At 33.6% G+C, this 19,637-nt stretch overlaps 2 protein-coding genes across 5 annotated transcripts; one reads left to right on the top strand and one right to left on the bottom strand.

Moving 5' to 3' along the window:
* Positions 1–4,743: 4,743 nt before the first annotated feature.
* Positions 4,744–14,149, top strand: LOC122294162. 4 transcript variants are annotated; one of them, XM_043102662.1, is made up of 9 exons: positions 4,744–4,892; positions 5,446–5,564; positions 5,672–6,630; positions 7,732–7,850; positions 10,806–11,660; positions 11,746–12,052; positions 12,390–12,555; positions 13,443–13,548; positions 13,677–14,149. In XM_043102662.1, exons 3-9 carry the CDS (start codon positions 5,809–5,811, stop codon positions 13,792–13,794), a joined length of 2,493 nt encoding a protein of 830 aa, XP_042958596.1. In that variant the 5' UTR covers positions 4,744–4,892; positions 5,446–5,564; positions 5,672–5,808; the 3' UTR covers positions 13,795–14,149. The 4 variants fall into 4 exon arrangements, with proteins under 4 accessions (XP_042958596.1, XP_042958594.1, XP_042958597.1 ...); XM_043102660.1 differs by having other exon boundaries at positions 5,043–5,564; XM_043102663.1 differs by lacking the exon at positions 5,446–5,564 and having other exon boundaries at positions 5,794–6,630.
* Positions 14,150–17,357: 3,208 nt separating this feature from the next.
* On the bottom strand, positions 17,358–18,471 carry LOC122294160 (RING-H2 finger protein ATL57-like). Its single transcript, XM_043102659.1, has one exon. The coding sequence runs from the start codon at positions 18,145–18,147 to the stop codon at positions 17,407–17,409; it is 741 nt and encodes a 246-aa protein (XP_042958593.1). The 5' UTR covers positions 18,148–18,471; the 3' UTR covers positions 17,358–17,406.
* Between the last annotated feature and the right edge of the window lie 1,166 nt (positions 18,472–19,637).

Raw genomic sequence — 19,637 nt, 5'->3', positions numbered from 1 at the left:
TGCTTGTCCCCACCATGAAAATATCTTCTATATATTTACCTGGAAGGCCGACTAGAAGTACTCTAGCTATATATATATATATATATATATAATTGATCATGTCACTTTAATTCCATTAATGGTGGTCGATCTAGAATCACATGGCAACAGCCTCAACTATGGCGGATCCGTGTTGGCTCCTTGTCGTATTACCATGATCAGTCTGATCTATACCTTTTTAGTCGATTAGATCGATCCATAGCACTTTGGTCGGAGTTGTAAGTGACATTTTAACTTATAATAATAATAATAATACTAAGAAATACCACATGCATGAAGTCATGAGTCATGAAGATGCACGAGACGTCTCAGTACCCGGTGCCGACATTAATATTGGTGGCAAACATGCAGGAGAAGATCGATGGAGTCAACGCATGCATTTCTTGTCTTTCACCAGGTAGCTGAGGATGTTCTGCATTAATTGCCGGTTTCTGCATAATATACATAGAACATGATATATATTGAAGTAGCTACATTAATTATAATGTGGTTGAGATCAACATATAACATCTTGCCAAAAAAACTGTTTGATCTTCAACGTCTGCACATGGAAGAATAACAGCAGGAAATTAAAAAGGCATTGAAGTTAAAAAGACAAGAGGAAGAAGAAGAAGAAGAAGAAGAAGATTTATAAGTAGCATTACAATGGAAGAATGGATATATATAGAGAGAGAGAGAGTAAAGTTGGTAACTCCAATCACTGATTAATTATGGACAAATCCATCTATTTGAAATAACTAGTTATTTAAATGATAATCCATTCGTCTCCAATACATCATGAGCGGCTTAGATCTAATTGCACCAGTAAAAAGATGATGAGTTGCTTAGTAGTTACAACCATGATCATCTCTAATTCCTAGCTAGATAGCTAAAAGTCCCAAAACTTTTATATATTTTAATAATTACCAACTTCATGGACAATTAAAAGTACATGAATTTCATTAGTTAATTGGGTTCCTTTTGGTTCCTTTTAATTTTTGAATTAAAAGTACAGAATAAAGCTTTTTTCACATTAATCAAGATTATGATCATTATATCAAATAAGGTTGAATCTTTGCACCCATGATGATTGAAACATGATAAGAAGATCTTAATTGGATTTCTATATTCATAGTTATCATTATTTTAGTAGTAATTAAGGCTAGAAATCATTGCTGTTTTAATTTTATGATCTTTAATAGTAAGGTTGTGTTCTTAACCTACTCCCATTAATCATGCTCATCAGTCTATTTAAGAGTTCTTTTGAATCATAACATATTTTATATAAATAAAGATTAAAAAAAAATTAGCAACTCTTAGTATACTTAAAGGAAAAGGAATGAATGGATTTCTTAATTACTTATGGGTTTCTTGAGAAGTTAGATTAGATGAAAATTTCTCATCTCATCTCAAAATTTTCCATAATTTTCTTCCCAAACAATAATATTAGTCAAACACAAAATATTTTTCAATTTGATATCTTTAACTTTTTTTTATCTAATTCTTACAACTTTCTCAAATTTCTAAACAAAACATAAAAAAAAATACAACTTTTTCAAATTTTAAAAAAAAATTAAAAAATTTATATATTCAAATAATTTTTTAACTTTATAATATTTTTTATTCAACCTTTTTATTCTATTTTTCTAAAATTTAATAAAATATAATTTTAATTTAAATTATTTTATTATTATTTATAAAAAATTTTATCTTACCTCATTATCTAAATATGTCCTGTATCGTAAAAGTTACTTCGAAAATTAATGGATGTGTCCATAGTAACTTTTTTTACACCAGCAAATAAAGCGTCAAAAGTCACCTACAACCTAATTATCACTGTTTACATGCTGTGTGCATAGAAATACCATATAATAATGAATGATGGAGTTACCTGCGCCTAAAGCAACCTTTTCACCTACCTTCCTCTTCCCACATGATCCCAAAACCCACTTTAATTTGGTGTAATTCTTTGATCTACTCTTTCCAGCGACCTTTTCACATCTGAAATTGAATCCCCAACCTAATTCACCAATTACCACTATATATCCAGACCTTGATTTTCTGAAAAATCAATGGTTGATATCCTAAATACACTTGGGGTGAATGTGTGTTAAATTTGTTAGACTAATATTTAAATTTAGAAAAATTATATACATAAGTCTTATTCACCACACACTACTCTTTTTGTTATTTTTTTAATTTTTTTTCTCTTAAAAAATATGTGGTATATGAATGATGAGTAGAAAACTTAATTATTTTAAGAAGAATAAAACTAAAAAAAATTAAAAATAAATAAATAAATATGTAATGTGTGGTGTATGTGGCTTATGAATAGCAAAGTTCATATTTTCAAATTTAAAACCACTCTGAGTATAAGTTACCATCTAAAATTCACTATATAAAATAAGTTCATGACAAACAATTTAGAAACACTAGCTAACAAGACTCTTAAAATAATTAAATCTGACTTATAACACCATGAGTATCTCACTCGATCTCTTTACTTTGGTAATTCCAGACTATTGACTTGTATATAGTTTTACCACGAGCACCAAGTCAATTTCTACATCAACGGCAGCTTCGAGAATCCTTCTGGTCAACAAACACGTCCACACTAATGGACTTGTTAATATTCTAACACAATCACAATATAATGAAGGTCTATTAATTATCAAAAGAGAAACGAACTTTAATACACAATGAATCATCTTAGGGATTTTTTTCAAGAATACAATGAATATTACAGTTCTAGCCTCTCTCCACAATTCTGCATATTATTTTATATATACTTACGGCTTGAGTATATTACTTAGTCCAAACCCTAATGAAAAAGTGAATCTCAGAATTTTTGTTCAAGTGAAATGTTGAGCAAAATATTTGTACAATTTTTCGGTTGTCATATTTTCGAGCTCTTTTGATCCTACAAACATTAGAATTTGAAGATCATCCTTGTGAACACGAGTTTGTAGATAACTGTATTTATGTTTCCAATGATACTATCAAGTCATTCCTATATGGAAATCAAAGTGATGACCAATTTATTCCGACTAGGTCGATTTGATCGGATCTTGCGAGTTTGCCTGCACTTGTTGTTCCAATTGCAACCTAAACTCTACTCATCTATTTACAACTCAATTGATTAAGTTTTTGTCATAAGAACGTGCCAAAATATTATTTTTACACTAACAATTTATATTTTCTTTTTTTGCAGCTCAAAGGAGCATTGTTTTTAGAAGATATAAATAAATGTGAGTAATTTTATTTCATATATGTTCCATGGGGTCCAATTATGAAATTATGTTTTAATGTGTATATTCCATTACCCATCTCAATTTATAGGTTTTTTAAAAACCATTTTTCAGAGAGCTTTAGATATTTTAAAATTTACACTACAATATTGTACGTATAGGTAAAAATATAAATAATGGGCTTCATTGAAAAATACAGGAAAAATAATTGATCATGACACGTTATAATGGGCCTTGATTTTTTTTTTTTTTAACTTAATGCTAAAGTATTTTTTAATGATGTTGTGAATTATTTTTTTTATTTTAAAAATGTTTAAGAGGACTAAAAAAAATATGAAAAATAGAAAAAGAAAAAAAAAAATCCAAATGGCCGGCCTTCTCGATGACTTCTCTCAGGTTACACCCTCATTAGTTTTTTTTTTTTTTTTTCCTGCCATAAACAAATAAAAAATATAACTAAAGTTAAAACAAATCAAGAAAAATAAAAACAAGTGATATATATGATTAATGCTAGACATAATTTTAGCGTATGCAAGCTACTCATACGTACTACGTTTAAAAAAATAATAATAAATAGATTCTAGATCTATTTATTTTTTAATTTTTTTAAGAGCAGTGTTATAATCACAAAATAATTTCATAAAAATAAATCTATAAATTAACATAATTTAATATAATATATTAGATTTTTTTTATAATAAAAATAATTTTACAATCTAATATATGATGTCAATCTACGTTAGTTTGTAAATTTATTTTTGTAGACTGTTATTTTTTACTAAAATATTTTTTTTAAAGAGTCTATGCAGGCTTATATGTGTAACAACTATACAAATTATTTCTCATTTTATATTGAATAAGATAATTTATATATATAAATTATATAACTTCAATTTTTAATTCTTTTTGTTTAAAAGTTTTCATATGATTAAAAAAAAATGAGCAATGCTACATACAGTCGTGAAATTGCAAACGCAGTATAATCGTTTTGAAAAAGAATTAGGTCCACGATTAAAAAGTTAGTTTTTTTTTCATGTAGGTCTCATATTAATTTATTTTTTTTAAAACGACTGCACGCCGCTTGTACAATCACGACTGTAAATATCATTTCTCAAAAAAATTTATAGAAAATAATGCAACGTTAACTATATTACAACTTAATTATTATTGCATATTAAAATATTAACATTTTCTATTTTAATACAAAATTTCTGAACTTACAACAGTTAAAAAATAAATAAAATAATATATATATATTTTTTATATTCAGTCATAAACAAAGTGTAATATAGCTGTGATTATATCATTTTCCACCATTTAAATGTTACTGTTTATAAAGCTATCTCAATTGGAGAAGAAATTTCCGGGAAAGTGAAATCCGCCACGTGTCGGTACCTCGTCGGTCCCAAAGTTTGTAGACGTTGGCGTTACGGCAATCTATATATATTATATTTATATTTATAAATAAGTCGCAGCTAGCTCTTCCTCTTCCCTCCTTCCTCTTCCTCTTCTCCTCTCTCTCTCTCTCTCTCTCTGTAACTTTTCCTTATTCTCTCTCCGTAACTATCTTCACAGCTGGGTTCCTTTTGCTTTACTTCAAAATCATATCTGCATAGAACTTCTCTGGTACGTCTCTTTTATCTTTCATACTCTATCTTGCGCTTTAATTTTTCAGAAATGAGTCTTGTGTACTTCAAATGCCGTGTTTTGGTCTCTCTCTCTCAATGCGATATGTCTCGGGTTTTTTTTGAGTCATTCGAATGATTTATTCTGCAGAATTTATTATGTTAGTCGGTTTTCGTCCCCCCTCTGCTTGGTTTCCGGGAAAGGTGGAGAGAGCAATGGAAAATATGAGTTTGAATCTCTCTTTTGGGATTCTGGAAGTAGCAATGTCCCGGTGGAGTCATTTGAGTGGGCCAAATAGTTTTTTGGGTCCCAATTTCGTGGAGTTTGGTCTATCTGGAATTCCAAATTGTATATGCAGGATTTGATTTGATTTGGTTTGATTTTCTCGGCGAACAAATAGAGTATGAGAAAGTAAATGAACATTTTGGGATTCTTAAAAAGAGAGATTTATTTACCCGTGGAGTCATTGGAGTGGGAAAAATAGTTTTTTCAGGCTCAATTCGGCGGTGGTTGGTCTATCAGGGATTCTAAATTCTGGAAATCTGATATGCAGGAATTTATTATCTTTGATTTTCTTGGAAACCAAACAGTGTTGAGAAATTGAATGCTTAGTTGCAGTGGTTTTTGACTATTGGAATTCAGCTAACTGCCTGCTAAATCTTTGTTTTTAAGGTATTGAAATTGGAAAAAAATACGTTATAAGTTTCTTTGATGATTTTGAATTCAAGGCTAGATTAGGATTGAATATAGTGGAGCTGATTAGTTTTTAATTGATGCAGAGAAAAGCATAGGACTCAGTTGCCCCTGGGATTCATGCTGGGTTTTAATGCAAACGATCCAATTTTACTTGGAATAAATGCGTTTTTTATGCATTTCAAGCTAACAGGTTGACTGATTGTAGTGTCAGATTAGAAGAATGGCTATTGCTGGCCTGCACAACGTTACTGTGCTCGACTCTTCTTTCCTTAGGGTATCTCATTCTCAAGCATCAGGGCAGCAAGTTGATGAAGGAAGAGTCAGTACCCAGGCATCCTCGTTATTGCAGATGTGGCGGGAGCTTGAGGATGAGCATGTGGCAAGTCGCTTCCCGCAAGAAAGAGTTGTCTCACGAAGGAGTGATAGGTTGAATGCTGACCACCCAAAGGGTCAAGGTTCGGATACTGATAGTAATGAACATGGGGGTGGTTGGGAGGTCACAAGTCTGACTGAGAGTGAGTATGGAGCATGGTCTCAAATTCAAATTGGCTCACCAAATGAAAATATTGATTCAAGCAATTTTAACTGTGAACATTCTTCAGATTTTGGGGAAGTTGAAAGGGAGAGGGTGAGACAGATTTTTCGGGAATGGATGAACAGTGGTGTGAGGGAACATCCGTCAAATGTTTCTCATATTAACAACAGCCCAAGGGCAGAGTGGCTAGGTGAAACGGAGCAGGAGAGAGTGAGAATCATAAGGGAGTGGGTACAAATGAATAGCCGGCAGAGAGGTGCTTTTAGTGACAGTAGAGAAGAGCAAGCTGCTGATATCAGTACTCAGATTGAGCAAATTCGTGATGGATTGGTTGTTAATCAGATTGAAGGCCGGAATGAGCATAGCAGGAGGGGCATTCGGAGATTATGTGGCAGACAAGCTTTGCTTGATATGATAAAGAAGGCTGAGAGGGAAAGGCAAACTGAGCTTCAAGGCTTGTTGCATTGTCGCGCTGTATCACAGTTTGCTCACAGAAACCGTATTCAGGTTAATGGCTGAAAAGTTTCTATAAATTTTGCAATTTCTTTGTCTTTTCCTTGGTTTTTCACTTTTCTGCTCTTTCTACTTTTGTGCATAAACTTTGTCAACTGTTTTCCCGTAAAATTGGTATAAAATATGTAAGATATGGGGACTTTGAAAATATAAGTGAAGACTAGATTTTGATCGTAGCAGTGTTTTTTTTTTATTATTCATTTATTGTATTGAAAAGTTCTAGAGTGGAGGGAGGATATCCACCCTTTAATATAAAGATATTCAGATATGGACTTGACAAACTTTTAACATGTTCCAGTTAAGAGTTCCCACCTTGGATACAGAAAATTGGGTCTGCGGGTCCTCATAAAATGAATGACAACGAGAGATATGAAAGCTGTTGATTTTATAGGTTTTCTTATAAGTAAAAATAAACTTTTGCTTTGTTTCCTTTGTAATAACTAAACTTCAATTTTTTTTCTTTTAACTTTGGTGACTAAAAAAACGACTTCCTTAAATTATGTATTTTTCTTTGCATAAGAGAAAGGCTCTGTTTTTTACTATTAAACCCCAAAAGCTATTGCCTTTTCAAAATTGTAGGTTTGCCATTATTGAAAACTGAGAAAATTTTCTGTCTAGTTTGTAATATTCACAAGGAAAATGCAATTAAATGTGTACTGTTCTTGTCAAATGAGTTGCCTTTGAATCATTTCTGTTTAATATGATATTACCTATAGAAAAAATCTGTTTAATGTGATATTGCTGAAGGACATACTAATCTATGTTTCTTTGATGGATATTGATGTGTAATTTCATGTATTCATAAAACAAAAGCTCAGCTATATTTACCAATATCTTAATGATTAGAAGATCATGTATAATTTCGATTTTTTAGTTTTTCTTTTGTCATATTAGTTGGCCAACTTGATTTGTTGATGCTTGCAAAAGGCTAGTTTTGATTGAGGTTTGTTCATTGTTATAGAGTTGCATTTAACTTTTCTGTTCCTTTGCTTGTTTATGGTGCAATTCTGTTATATTGCTTTTGTGATGCTGGAATATGCAGCATTGGAAAATTTGCATTCAAAATGTAACAACCATTTGATTCATTTTTTGCAGTCGTTACTTAGAGGTAGGTTTTTGCGAAATGATCAATTGGTTGAGAATGAGAGACCCGCTTCCCTGGCAGAAACTGAGCTAGGTTTGTTGAGGCAAAGACATACTGTATCTGGTCTGAGGTACCACTTCTTTATACCATGGTCATATCAGAGAGCACGGTCAATTGTTTTTGTTATATATTGTGTTTTTTCTACTATTATCCTTTTTTTTTATTTTTTTAATCAAGGGTTGTTCTAGAAAAAATTTTTGCATTACATGCAGTGTCTATCAACAATTTGATAAAACTATGCGATACTGTTATATTGCCACTTAAATGTTAACTTCTGTGGAAACATTAAAAAAATGGCTGCAGACTGCAAGAGGTTTATATTGATAATATTCTCATTTACATGCCAGGATGCAAATTCCATGCAGGTACTAGCGCTGGAAATTTGTTTATACTTTAGTTGTTGATCAGATGTTCACATTCGCTTCCAGCTTAGCAGCACTGCCCTTTAATCCTTCCCTTAAGAGCGTAAATCACTATCACTCTTTTTTTGATGACCTTTGGAAGATAATTATGCTAGGTTCTATACAAACTCTCTTAAAATCAAACATGAGTTTCTCCCTGTGTTAAAATATTTAAAAATATATATATAGGGGTTCGGTTCGATACGGTTCAAAATTTGTAGACCCCAAGACTGGACCGAATGTATTCGGTCCACATATTTTGGGACCAAGACCAACCGGTCCGGACCGAATTCTTTACACTCTTTAACTGCAAATATTATTTCTCATATTAGAATTCTACGTTAAGGGCTCTTTTGGATGCTTAGAATATCTCAGATTATTTGTGAATAATAGTAAAATGGTTTGAGTTAAGATGTTTTATTGGGTTTTGTGAAATGAGAGAAAAAGTTGAATAAAAATATTATAAAGTTAAAAAATTGTTTTGAGTATAATTTTAATATTATTTTTGTTTTGAAAGTTGAAAAAGTTGTATTGTTTTCTGTGTTTTGTTTGGGAAAGTTGTAATGATTAGATAAAAAAGTTGGAAGATTTGAAATTATAATGTGTTTTGTATTTGAGTGATGTTTGGGAAAAAAATATCTGAAAATACCAGAGAACACTTGTGTTCCCAAACTAGCCCTAACTCTTTATGTTCTGGCAGTTGCCTTGAGCTTTAAAATTGAGACAAGTTACTAAGTGGTAGCAATTATCAGTTTTATGTAGAACTTTGGGCGTCTAAAAAACTGCAGTCGGACTTTATAACAGCTTTTAATTTCTGAAATATATGACTCATACTATGGATAATATTGACTAGGCTCGTGATAGAAAAAAATTTCTGAAGCCTCTTTCTTCAAATATACTGCAACTTGTTGTTCATTACAAATAAGTACTCTCTACGGAGTTTGATTTTTCTTTGAAGCTGTAATTTTAGTGGTTTTATTTGTGTTGTTTGCTTCATTTTCTTTAGGAAAACAAGTATGGCAGTAATATTATATTATTCAGCCCATCAGCATGAGTGTATATTTGGGTTTTTTGCGGGAAAATTTTTTATGAGTAATAAATCTTTATTGATAAGCGCAAAAGGTGCAATTCAAGTATACATGGAACTAACAACTTACAAGAGAAACACCTTTTTAGAAGGTGAAAAAGGGTGTTAAAAATACAGGCAAGTTGAGACCCTTAAAATCAATAGATACAGTTCAAAGGAAGAGAGTGTTGATAAAGAAGTTCTTGAGCTCTTCCATCGCCCGCTAGCGGTCCTTGAAGTGCCTATAATTTTATTTCATTCCAAATACACCAAGTAAGGCAAATAGGGACCGTTTGTAATTTGGGGGCTTTCACCTAATCTTATCCAAGAATAAAAAGGCTCATCAATTCTTTTACATGCTATTATCTTTGAATTACTGCCATATATTTTTAGTTCAATTCTGTGGATCATTTAGCTGATGGTCACCATATTAGAGTTTGTGTGGGGATTTGAACTAGATTTTGTCCCTTTTTTTTATAAGTAATAAAGATTTTGTCCTTTCGTAATGTATTGGCAACCTCCTTGCGAACTTTTAGGCATAACATACTCCATGGACCCTATTTCTAGCCTAGGCATATACAAGGGCATCAGGGTGTTGATCTGAGCTAAGTAGCTAGATGTTGATTCTTCAAGTAATATCTTGTTTGGATCTGATCAAATGGGCTCAAAATTTAACAAAGGGAAGCCAGCGTTTTCTTTTTAAATATTCAAGAACCTGGGTTCAAGTAATTGATTAATTTTAGTTTAAGGCTGCATGTTTGATACATGTTTGAAGAACAGCTAATCCTCTCTGTTCTTTCCTGAAACAATTGCGTACCTTGTTGAAAGGATTTTTAAACACAAAGTATAGAGGGATAATGCAGATGTGATTGAATGGGATATTCATGTTCTCAGTGTCTGCCAATTTTCTATATGTATGCTAGTGTAATGTATGAAATTTATGGTGCTCAGAATATGGCTAGCGCTGTCATGCCTATGTGAACTGATAATTTCCTTTAGGGCTTTCATCCTTCTAGATGGTGAACCGTACGTGTGTGATAAAGTTTATATTTAGATATAGATTTAATTTCTATCTCTGCACTGGACTTCTTTCTCTCATGGTCTCATGGTGGTAGTAAGATTTTCTCAGCTGGACTAGACTGCAAGTCACATATTTAACTACTTTTCTTGGATTTATCGTAAGTGTAGAATTTACTTTTAAGGCAAAAGTATACGTGTAATGAGTAACTGTTTACATATTTTCAGATATCATTTAGTTTTATGTTATCATTTGCCAAGTACTATTGTAGTGATTGTTCTCATACTATATGTGTCTTGGTTTACCTTCCAGTCCATTTTGATTTTGATGTTAAGTCAACAATGATCTTATACAGAGTCATTGCATCTTTATATCTTATGACTGTTGTCTTTTCTGAATCCTATTGTTACTATGTGACTTTATGTCGAATTGTGCTGGAAAGTTTTAGCTTGTTAAATGTATTTTTTTCCCAATTATTTAGTAGGGATGGTTGTTTTACTTCTTTTCAATAACACTATAGAAGCCGTTTCTTGGAATCAGGGAAGAAATTTGCTCCAGATTGGACACTTCTGTATGTGGTCAAGTAAGCTGCAGCCAATCTGATACCTTATATGACAATGAAATTAATGGCAACAGAAACAATCAATCTCAAGCAAACAATGCACAGGACGTTCTAGATAAACCTAGTGAACAATCTGAAAGTAATTATGAGGAGAGTATTATTAACCACAGGTTGCCAGATATTCAGAATGATTTAGAAGATGGTGCTGTTGAAGGTATTGGATGGCAAGGATCTAGTGCTTCTGAAGAACAGATTTCAGAGAATGAAGAATTTTTTTATAGGACAGATGGGACTGATGAAAGTTTGAATGGAAACTCACAAGAAAACACTGCTAGTGAGTCCATTGAGTTGGGAGAACATAGTCATATGCAAGAATCTGATGCAGGAATTAACAGACAATCTGATCCAGTTATTGTGGAAAGTTTGACTCATGGGTTGTCTGATCATGATTCTAATTTGGATATTAATTGGCAAGAATCTGCCGCACAGGCGGAGCTGTGGCCCGAACAAAATATGGAAACTGAGGAAAGAGAGACACAACATTCAAATGCTGAATATCATGAATGGAGGGAAGGAATTAGAGAAGACATGGATGAAAACCTTTTGGGAATTACTTTCAACTTCCAAGGGTTTGAGAATGAAGATATAGAACAGGTTCAACTGCAAGAAGCCCCAGAAGTGTGGAACGAGGATAATGGTGTTCAAGGGGCTGTGCAACATTGGTTAGAAGGGACTTCTGATCGGGAAGCTGTTCCAGTTCGAGGGCTTGGTACATTTTATTTTCCTGATGATGAAAATGTTTACAATGTGGAACTGAGAGAACTGCTTAACAGGTATGATATTTGCCACAGAAGGGCTTGTGCACCGAAGCGCTTTTAGATAAGCTTGTTATTCATAGAGTTGTGGCTAATTTTTCAGGAGAAGAGTTTCCAATCTTCTTCACAGCGGGTTCCGTGAGAGTCTTGACCAAGTGTTACAATCATACGTGGAAAGACGGGAAAGTAACGCTCCTATTGACTGGGAAGTGCCTGGAACATCATCTTCTCATGAATCAGAAGAACCAGATCTGGAGCATCAGAGTCAGGATCAGAATGAAGGTCAGAGGGATACTGTTGAGAGCCCACTTCCATTACCTTCACGAGTAGTACCTTCTCGTCCACTCTACTATCTGGAGTCGTACCATGACAACTGGCCACAGCATGACATGCACCAGCGTTCAGGAATTGTACGTACATTTTTTTTTTTTTTTTTGGATGAAGAAATTGTGTGTTCATTGTTCCATAATAATTTTCTGAAATTGAATCCTTTCTAAAAAAATATGTCCAACCTGGAAAAATAGATCATTGCATGAACCTCATTTTTTTGAACTTTTCAATTGTTACGAAGCGTGAAAGTACCATCATATTGTCCTTTTTTCCTGTTGGTCACCTGAGTTGATATCTAAAGTGAAAAAAGTAGATGGATTTGTGGTGTTTGACTAATTAATACCACAAGTTATTCACTATGGTTTCATAACTGTCAACTTAATTTAATTTGTAGTTCACCTCATCCATTTGGTGCAGGAGTGGGAGATTGTTAATGATTTACGGATTGACATGGCTAGGCTACAGCAGAGGATGAATAACATGCAGAGGATGATGGAATCCTGTATGGATATGCAACTTGAGTTGCAACGCTCAATACGACAAGAAGTTTCTGCTGCCCTGAATCGCTCGTCTCCTATAGAAGGTCTGTATGGAATATTAATCTATTTGTTTTTATTTTCTTTGTTTTGCTCCTTTTCTGTTCTTTTTTCCTTCTCCCAATTCATTCTCTCCTGTTCCCTACTCCCTGTAATACCCCAGATTGTTTGTGATTTTGAATAAGACGATGCTGAATGAGAATCCCATATTTGCTTGGGAAGAAGACGTTCTTATGTAATTTTAAGAAACTCCAATTATAACCTTAATTAATTATTTTGGAGTATGGACCGAGATGTGGCTTGGGCTTCGTTCTAAATGGTATCAAAGTTGATTCCAACCAGAAGTATAAGACTTCAGTTGTGTCCCTATGATAGACTTGGCCCGAACGATGAGAAGTTAAGGGGAGAGATTGTAATACCCCAGATTGTGTGTGATCACGAAGGTAGTGAATGAGATCCTACATTGCTTGAGAAGAAGTTTTTGCCCTTTGTAATGAATTTCAAGGAATTTCAATTGTAACCTTGACTGGTTCTTTTGTATTATGGTCTCAACTGCAGCTTTGGCCTTCTTTGAGTCATTACACATAACCCCCCCTCCCCCCCGGCGAATAAAATAAAATAAAATATTCTTCACTTTCTCATGGAGCAGTAGTTCCTGTAGTGCTCTAGATTGAGATTTCATTGATTTGTGATTTCTTCTGGTGTAATTATCACCGTAGACGTTTTACCTTAGATATTGGATTGACGATGTCTCTTGATGAGCTTTAGGAATTGCAATAATTTCTCTTCAGATTTTTTTTCCTTTCATTTATTCTCCTTTTTATACAAGTCTTTGGCTATGTTGCTGGAGTTTATCTAGCGCTAGCAGCTGGTTGCAATGTCTATCTTGATCGTCTACCACTTGACCATATTAATTGCCATGGGGTTGTTGCAGGAGGGTCAGGGGATGGTCTTCAAAAACATGAACCTCAATGGGATTGTGTGAGGAAAGGAATCTGCTGTATATGTTGTGATAGCAACATTGATTCTTTACTGTACAGGTAAATTTTAGTAGATCTGTATACAAAGCTGAGGTGGATTTACATAGAATGGCAGGATAATAATTGGTATTGCTGCTCTTCATATATAAATAAGCTTACGCTGTTTTCCTTTAATTTCTCTGTTACAGATGTGGACACATGTGCACTTGTTCAAAATGTGCACATCAGATGGTTCAAAGCAGTGGAAAATGTCCAATGTGTCGGGCACCGGTAGTTGAGGTGATCCGTGCTTACTCTATATTATGATCGGAAGGGTCATTAAGAAAGAAAATTTGGATTACACAAGTATAATTTCTCTTTTCAGTTGATCCTGTACCCTCTCTCTCTCTCTCTCAACCCCAAACACCAAAAAAACCAAAACCTTTTTTTTTTTTTTTGTGTAAATTATTTCTCCTTTTTTTTTTTTTTTTTTTATTTTTTGGCTGGGTTATTGCCATATAAGTACGCAGTACCGTATGTTGACCGTGATAAAGTAATTGGAGTGGAAATTACAATTCTACCGAGGAACCTTCGTGGAAGGTGTGATATTTGTCGTTGATTGGTACAACAAATTACTTTTATCATTTTTCTAGACAATACCATTTGATTTGTTGTGTTCAAAGGAAGGTCTTGGAATGAGCCATATATAGAGTTTGGTATTTTGGATTCGTTTGTGTAGGAATCCTCATGGTTGTTATATCATATAGGACTGTCTATGTTGGGTAGACCGGATCTGTAGGACCCTGTCCCCATTGAATTATGTAGGACTAATGGGGGACCCACTTCGGACTACATTTCTCATTATAATTATCATTTAAAATAATAAAACTTGCTGCCGAGTTTCATAGACTCGGACTCTAAAATATATAGTTTCAAAAGGCAAAAAGTAGTGATATTTGAAAGGTAAAACTATCATATCCCAAAATCTTTTGGTGGTGTTAAAAGTAAATGTAAAAAAAAAAGGCGTCCATCTATCTAGCTTAAAAGATGTTGTGACCAGGAGGACTGAAATTGAATAATCACCCAAGTACCCTCTCTATTTTACATATTTGTGGCCAATGACGACGTATTCTTGATGGCATTAATAATAGCCTCTTTCATTGGATAATTGAGTGCCAAATTCCTTTACGCACAAGATAAAAATTTTAAAAATACACATTTTGTGGTTTTCAGTAGTGTTAATTTGTTGACACCTCAATATTCTTCATCGTTACGGCCTAATCCTTCAACTCCATCAAATAATTAGAGGTGTGTAGTAGGATCAGATTTTTTTTCTTTTCTAATTTGGTCCGGAACCCGAGAATCTATATAGTTATCCGCTCGGATTGAATCCAGTCGAATAAGATAAACCGGATCCAATTATCTTATCGGTTATCCATAACCGGATTTTAAAAAAAAAAAAAAAAATGCACAAAATTAAAGGCTTCCACCCTAAAATTAAAGGTGTCTTGATAGCCACCACCTTGGAATGACATTCGGTAGGTACTGTTGACTACCGCATCTTTTCCAGTTTTTAAATTTCCAAATTAGTCTCCGCTCTTTTCCAAGCATTTTGTATTTCGTTCTTAACTCATAATTTTTTAGAAGATAAACATGAGTACTACGCATTTAATTTTGGATGATGCTAATAGGCCAATCTACCAACGGATTGTACAATCGACAAGCTGCAATTTTAGTTTTTTTCTTTTATTTTTAAAATTTTTATTTATATTTATTTTAAAATATAGAAATTCAATAATATTCACTTCTTTAAAAATTAGGAAAAAATTTTAGAAAAGCAAAAAAAAAAAAATAATAATAATAATTGGTAAAAAAAAGTATTTAAATTTTTTTTTTTTAAATCTGAGTATTAAACATGGTATCCGAATTTTTTTTTTAAATTACTATAAAATATTTGTAAAAGTTTTAAAAGGTTTTTTTTTTTAAAGTAATAAATCCTATTATCCGACTGGATATCACAACCGGATATCTATCCAACCAGATATTTGAATTTATATCCGATTATTGTTTAAATTTTTTTCAAACTTATCCGGATGAATAACTATCCCATTTTTTAAACCCGAATCGGGATCCGGAACTTCTTCGCCCTGCAAATAATTGAGTAAAAAAATGAAATATAGTTGCAAGCATAATTATGTATTAATTTGTATATTAATATGATGTGATTGGTTAAAAAGTAAATTTTATTAAAAACAGTATTGATTTAAATTTTAAATATGAATAAGTCAGTATTAATACACAGATTAATGTACAATTATGTTTACATGTAGCAAAACTTTAATTGAGTAGATCACCAGGCTAGCAATCATGTCTTTAAGAAGAGAGTCCCCATGCACGTGCTTACGAAACGACAAGCTTCTCGATCACTAACTACTGCCTCTTTAATTCTCGTCTATGTACAACAGAAATGCTTTTTTTTCTTTTCTTATTTAAAAATGGTCTGAAAGAAACATTTAATATTCATTATCTAGTGTGTATATAAGTTGGAAGTCGATCGTTGAAACAATTAACTCGAACCTAGTCCATGATGACGAGTAGTGCGAAAAACCCCCAAGAACAGACTCGATATTAATGCAAGTAGCGGGCAGCTTGAAAGGTAGTGGGATGGAGTACTTACTGTATGGATCGACTGAGTAGTACTACTACTCGGACCAGGCTTTGGCGGCCAGAGTAGTATACAGGGAGACGTACACTATGTAAATATATGGAAGAAAATTCTATATACTAAGTTATCATAATATTTTTATTTTACTAATTAAGTAAAGTGTGGTATATTTATTATCATTATTGAATGATCATTTATTAAATGATTCTTTATCATCTAATGATAATAAATGTGACACATCTTATTTATAAGTGGGATGAAAATTAAATGGTAGTATATTGTATAGCATTACTCATAATCTAAAACAATAGCTTTTAGCTAGTTGCTTGGTGTTTGGATGATGATGATAATTTTTATGAATTTTTTCAAATATATATATATATATATATGTGGATATGTTTAATTTAAGTGTATGCATGAAATATAAATGCGTACAAATAGCTCAATAATTTATGCTCAGCTAATTTCCTTGGTTTTGATACTAGAAGCAGCTTATTCCTTGTTAAGTTACTTAGGACGTCGTTGGGTATATAATGTGTTAAGCATGTACGTCTGTATATAGCACTGCCTATGATGAAACTTGCCATGCATGCAGCGCTATACGCACATCCGAACCATGACTTATTTCCATTCATGTAGCTATGCAGCCACATATATGCATGCATGTGTTTTTAATTTAATCCTACTACAAAGCGCAGCCCAGCCATGCATTCAACTGCATATATGACCCATGCATCCATTCAGCGGATACATGCATGTACCTACGTACGTAATTTCTTTCTATATATGTGTGTATTATACGTACGTAATTCTTAATTGCTGGCTGTAATTGTATATTAACCAAAAAAATCAACTCATTTAATATTCTCTTTATCATTTTTATGACCGAATTTATAAATAATGAGCAAAAAATTAATAGCCTGATGATATATAATCTGATTTTTCAAATAAAAAATTTAGATTAAAAATCATCTACGTACGTACCCTCCTGTATCAAAATAAAATTATATGAATTTTCAAAAAATAGCTAGTGTTATAGACGGTACAAAAGCTAATTTATCATGTTAGCAGCAGTTATTCGATCATTAAAGAGTAAGTAAAGTCACGTACTGATTTACATATTAATACTAATTCATTCATATTCAAAATTTAAATTAATATTATTTTTAATAAAATTTACTTTTTAATCAATCACATTAAATTAATACATATATTAATACATAATTATGGTAGATTTTTCCATCCTCTTAAACACTGTCCCTAAAAAACTAAATTTAAAAACTGTATGCTCTTGGCAACATGCTGATTGGTTCTGACCCAAAACTCGAACAGCTGCTACTATTCCTCAAACCAAAACCATGTGATTCCATGTCCGCCGCCACTCTGATCACCTCTACACACGTGTCTTCGTTTCCGGCCGTCGATCTTGTAATCGCCGAGTGGCTCTGGCTCACACCCTCTTCATCGAATAACCGAATGGACCGGCAGACCGGGCAAGTCTCGTGAGAACATAGCCATCTGTCGATGCAGTGGGGATGAAACACGTGCTTACAAAACGGTATCTCCTTCACCACCTCGTTCTCCTCGAACTCTCCCAGGCAGATGGCGCAATACTTTATCTCGTACTTCTCCGTCGCGCTGCTGTAAGAGTACACCGGCAGAGCCTGTATCGTCCCCGGCTCCACTCCTGGTGGCCGGTTCGACAAAGATGGAAGATCCGAGCGGGGAGAAAAGGTCCAAGTTCTTTCCGGGCGACGTCGGCGCTGCCAGCGACGAGAAAATTCGTCGGAGATGCGGTTCACAATGATTGAAAAGAAGACCATGAGGAAGAATGCAAAGGCAAGAACGGCGAGTGCTACGAGAACCTGGGACGACTGGTACTGCTCCGGTAACGGAGCCTCCGACGAAAACGAGTGTTTCACTGGTACTGGTGGCGGTGATAATGGATCAGTTTTTGTAGAGGGTTGGAGAGGAGGGACTAAAAGGACGAGAAGTTTGCGGCAGCGGAATTCCATTCTTCACGTATATAAAACATATACTTACCGGGAAAGTTGTGTGTCTAAAGAGCTAGCTTAGTTTGCAGAGTGCTGCAGATCATGGAGAGGTTGGAGATGGGGTTTTGGTTTGGGGGTGCAGTGATGACCAATATAGGGTTTTCAGAGAATTAGGTGAAAGTGAGGAGGAGGAAGAAGATTCGGGAGAGACGATACGGAAAGAATAATTTCTGGATTTTACTTAAATAGACGGAAGATAGAGATGGTGTCCTTTTCCTATTTGGAAAAGGTCTCAGGTGTGTCAACCGATCCAGGTTTCTAATTCCTATCATGTACATTATCTTCCTGGCCTGACCAACTTTTAATAATTATTGATTAGAGATCAAGTTCAAGGTTAAATAGAATTCTAACATGTAAGCAATTTATGAAAAAAATAATAGAATCACACACAGCAATTCCCACTCTCTCTCTCCTCTCTTCTTCTCCCGTCGCTCGCTCTCTCTCTCTCTCTCTTCTTGTGCCAAGCTTATCTTTGACATATGCACCCAAATTTTTGTGCTTTTCTGAATTTGCAAATGTTTTACTTTTAGTTAATTAATGGGCAGGCTATTATCCACTCTACCAAGCATTTACACCACCGACATGTATAGATTTCTGATAACGAAGCTTGCAAAGTCGGGAAAGCATGCAGAGCTCCATCTGGGGAAATCAAAGGCCAACAACAACAATAACCAAAACTACTTTCTTTACTTTCTATAACTATTTTCTTTTATTCCAACACTTTTTATATAATAGTGAATTATCTTTTTTTTTTTCAAAATGATTGCATAACTCTTACATACTCTACGATTAATGTATCATGTAGTATTACTATATAAACTAATACAGGAATTAATTTAAAATGGAATAGTACCAATTAATTAATCAACTTAATTTCGTAAAAAATCTAGTTGATTAATTAAGACATAAATTAATGGTGGTTCATGTTAAAAACAGAAGGGAAATTCAAAATAAAGAGATGGTAAACACTGAAGTTATTTTCTCATTGATAATATTAATAATACAAAGACAGTAGATATATATACATTACAAAAAATTAGAGAAAGAGTCATAAAATCAACTTTTGATCTTATGTCTGTTTACAAGTAATCAACTACAACAGCATGGACAGTAGCATAGGTAATGCTTTTTATATCGAGCCTCCTGGTATTTGCATTCTGTTATAGCCATGTAATTCATAATTCGGATTTACTTTTCTGTGCTAATGCCTTTTTACTTTCTTAATACATTTTCAGTTCATGTGTGCTGCACCATGTTTTTCATCCACCTTTTCTGCTGCATGTATTTCTTGTGTGCCGCAGTATGGTTGCTCAGTTACTTTGTTCTCCTTTTGTTTGTGATCCTTCCCATCACATCTCATTTCGTGAGACTCCCCCTCAAGATGAGCATAGATATTTTGGATTCCCATCTTGGACAATAGAAACTGAAAAGGAGAGGATGATAGAGCCTTA

This window comes from Carya illinoinensis, chromosome 14, assembly GCF_018687715.1.
Source record: "Carya illinoinensis cultivar Pawnee chromosome 14, C.illinoinensisPawnee_v1, whole genome shotgun sequence".
Taxonomy (NCBI): Eukaryota; Viridiplantae; Streptophyta; class Magnoliopsida; order Fagales; family Juglandaceae; genus Carya; species Carya illinoinensis.
Note: the sequence above shows the minus strand (reverse complement) of the source record. Positions and strands in the feature narration are given on the sequence as shown.

Bases quoted from the DNA above. Each gene is read 5' to 3' on its own strand.
- LOC122294160 (XM_043102659.1), bottom strand. From the start codon at position 18,147: ATGGAATTCCGCTGCCGCAAACTTCTCGTCCTTTTAGTCCCTCCTCTC.
- LOC122294162 (XM_043102663.1), top strand. From the start codon at position 5,809: ATGGCTATTGCTGGCCTGCACAACGTTACTGTGCTCGACTCTTCTTTC. The intron at 7,851-10,805 runs GTACCACTTCTT...TCTTGGAATCAG, and splicing joins CATACTGTATCTGGTCTGAG to GGAAGAAATTTGCTCCAGAT. The intron at 13,549-13,676 runs GTAAATTTTAGT...TCTCTGTTACAG, and splicing joins ATTGATTCTTTACTGTACAG to ATGTGGACACATGTGCACTT.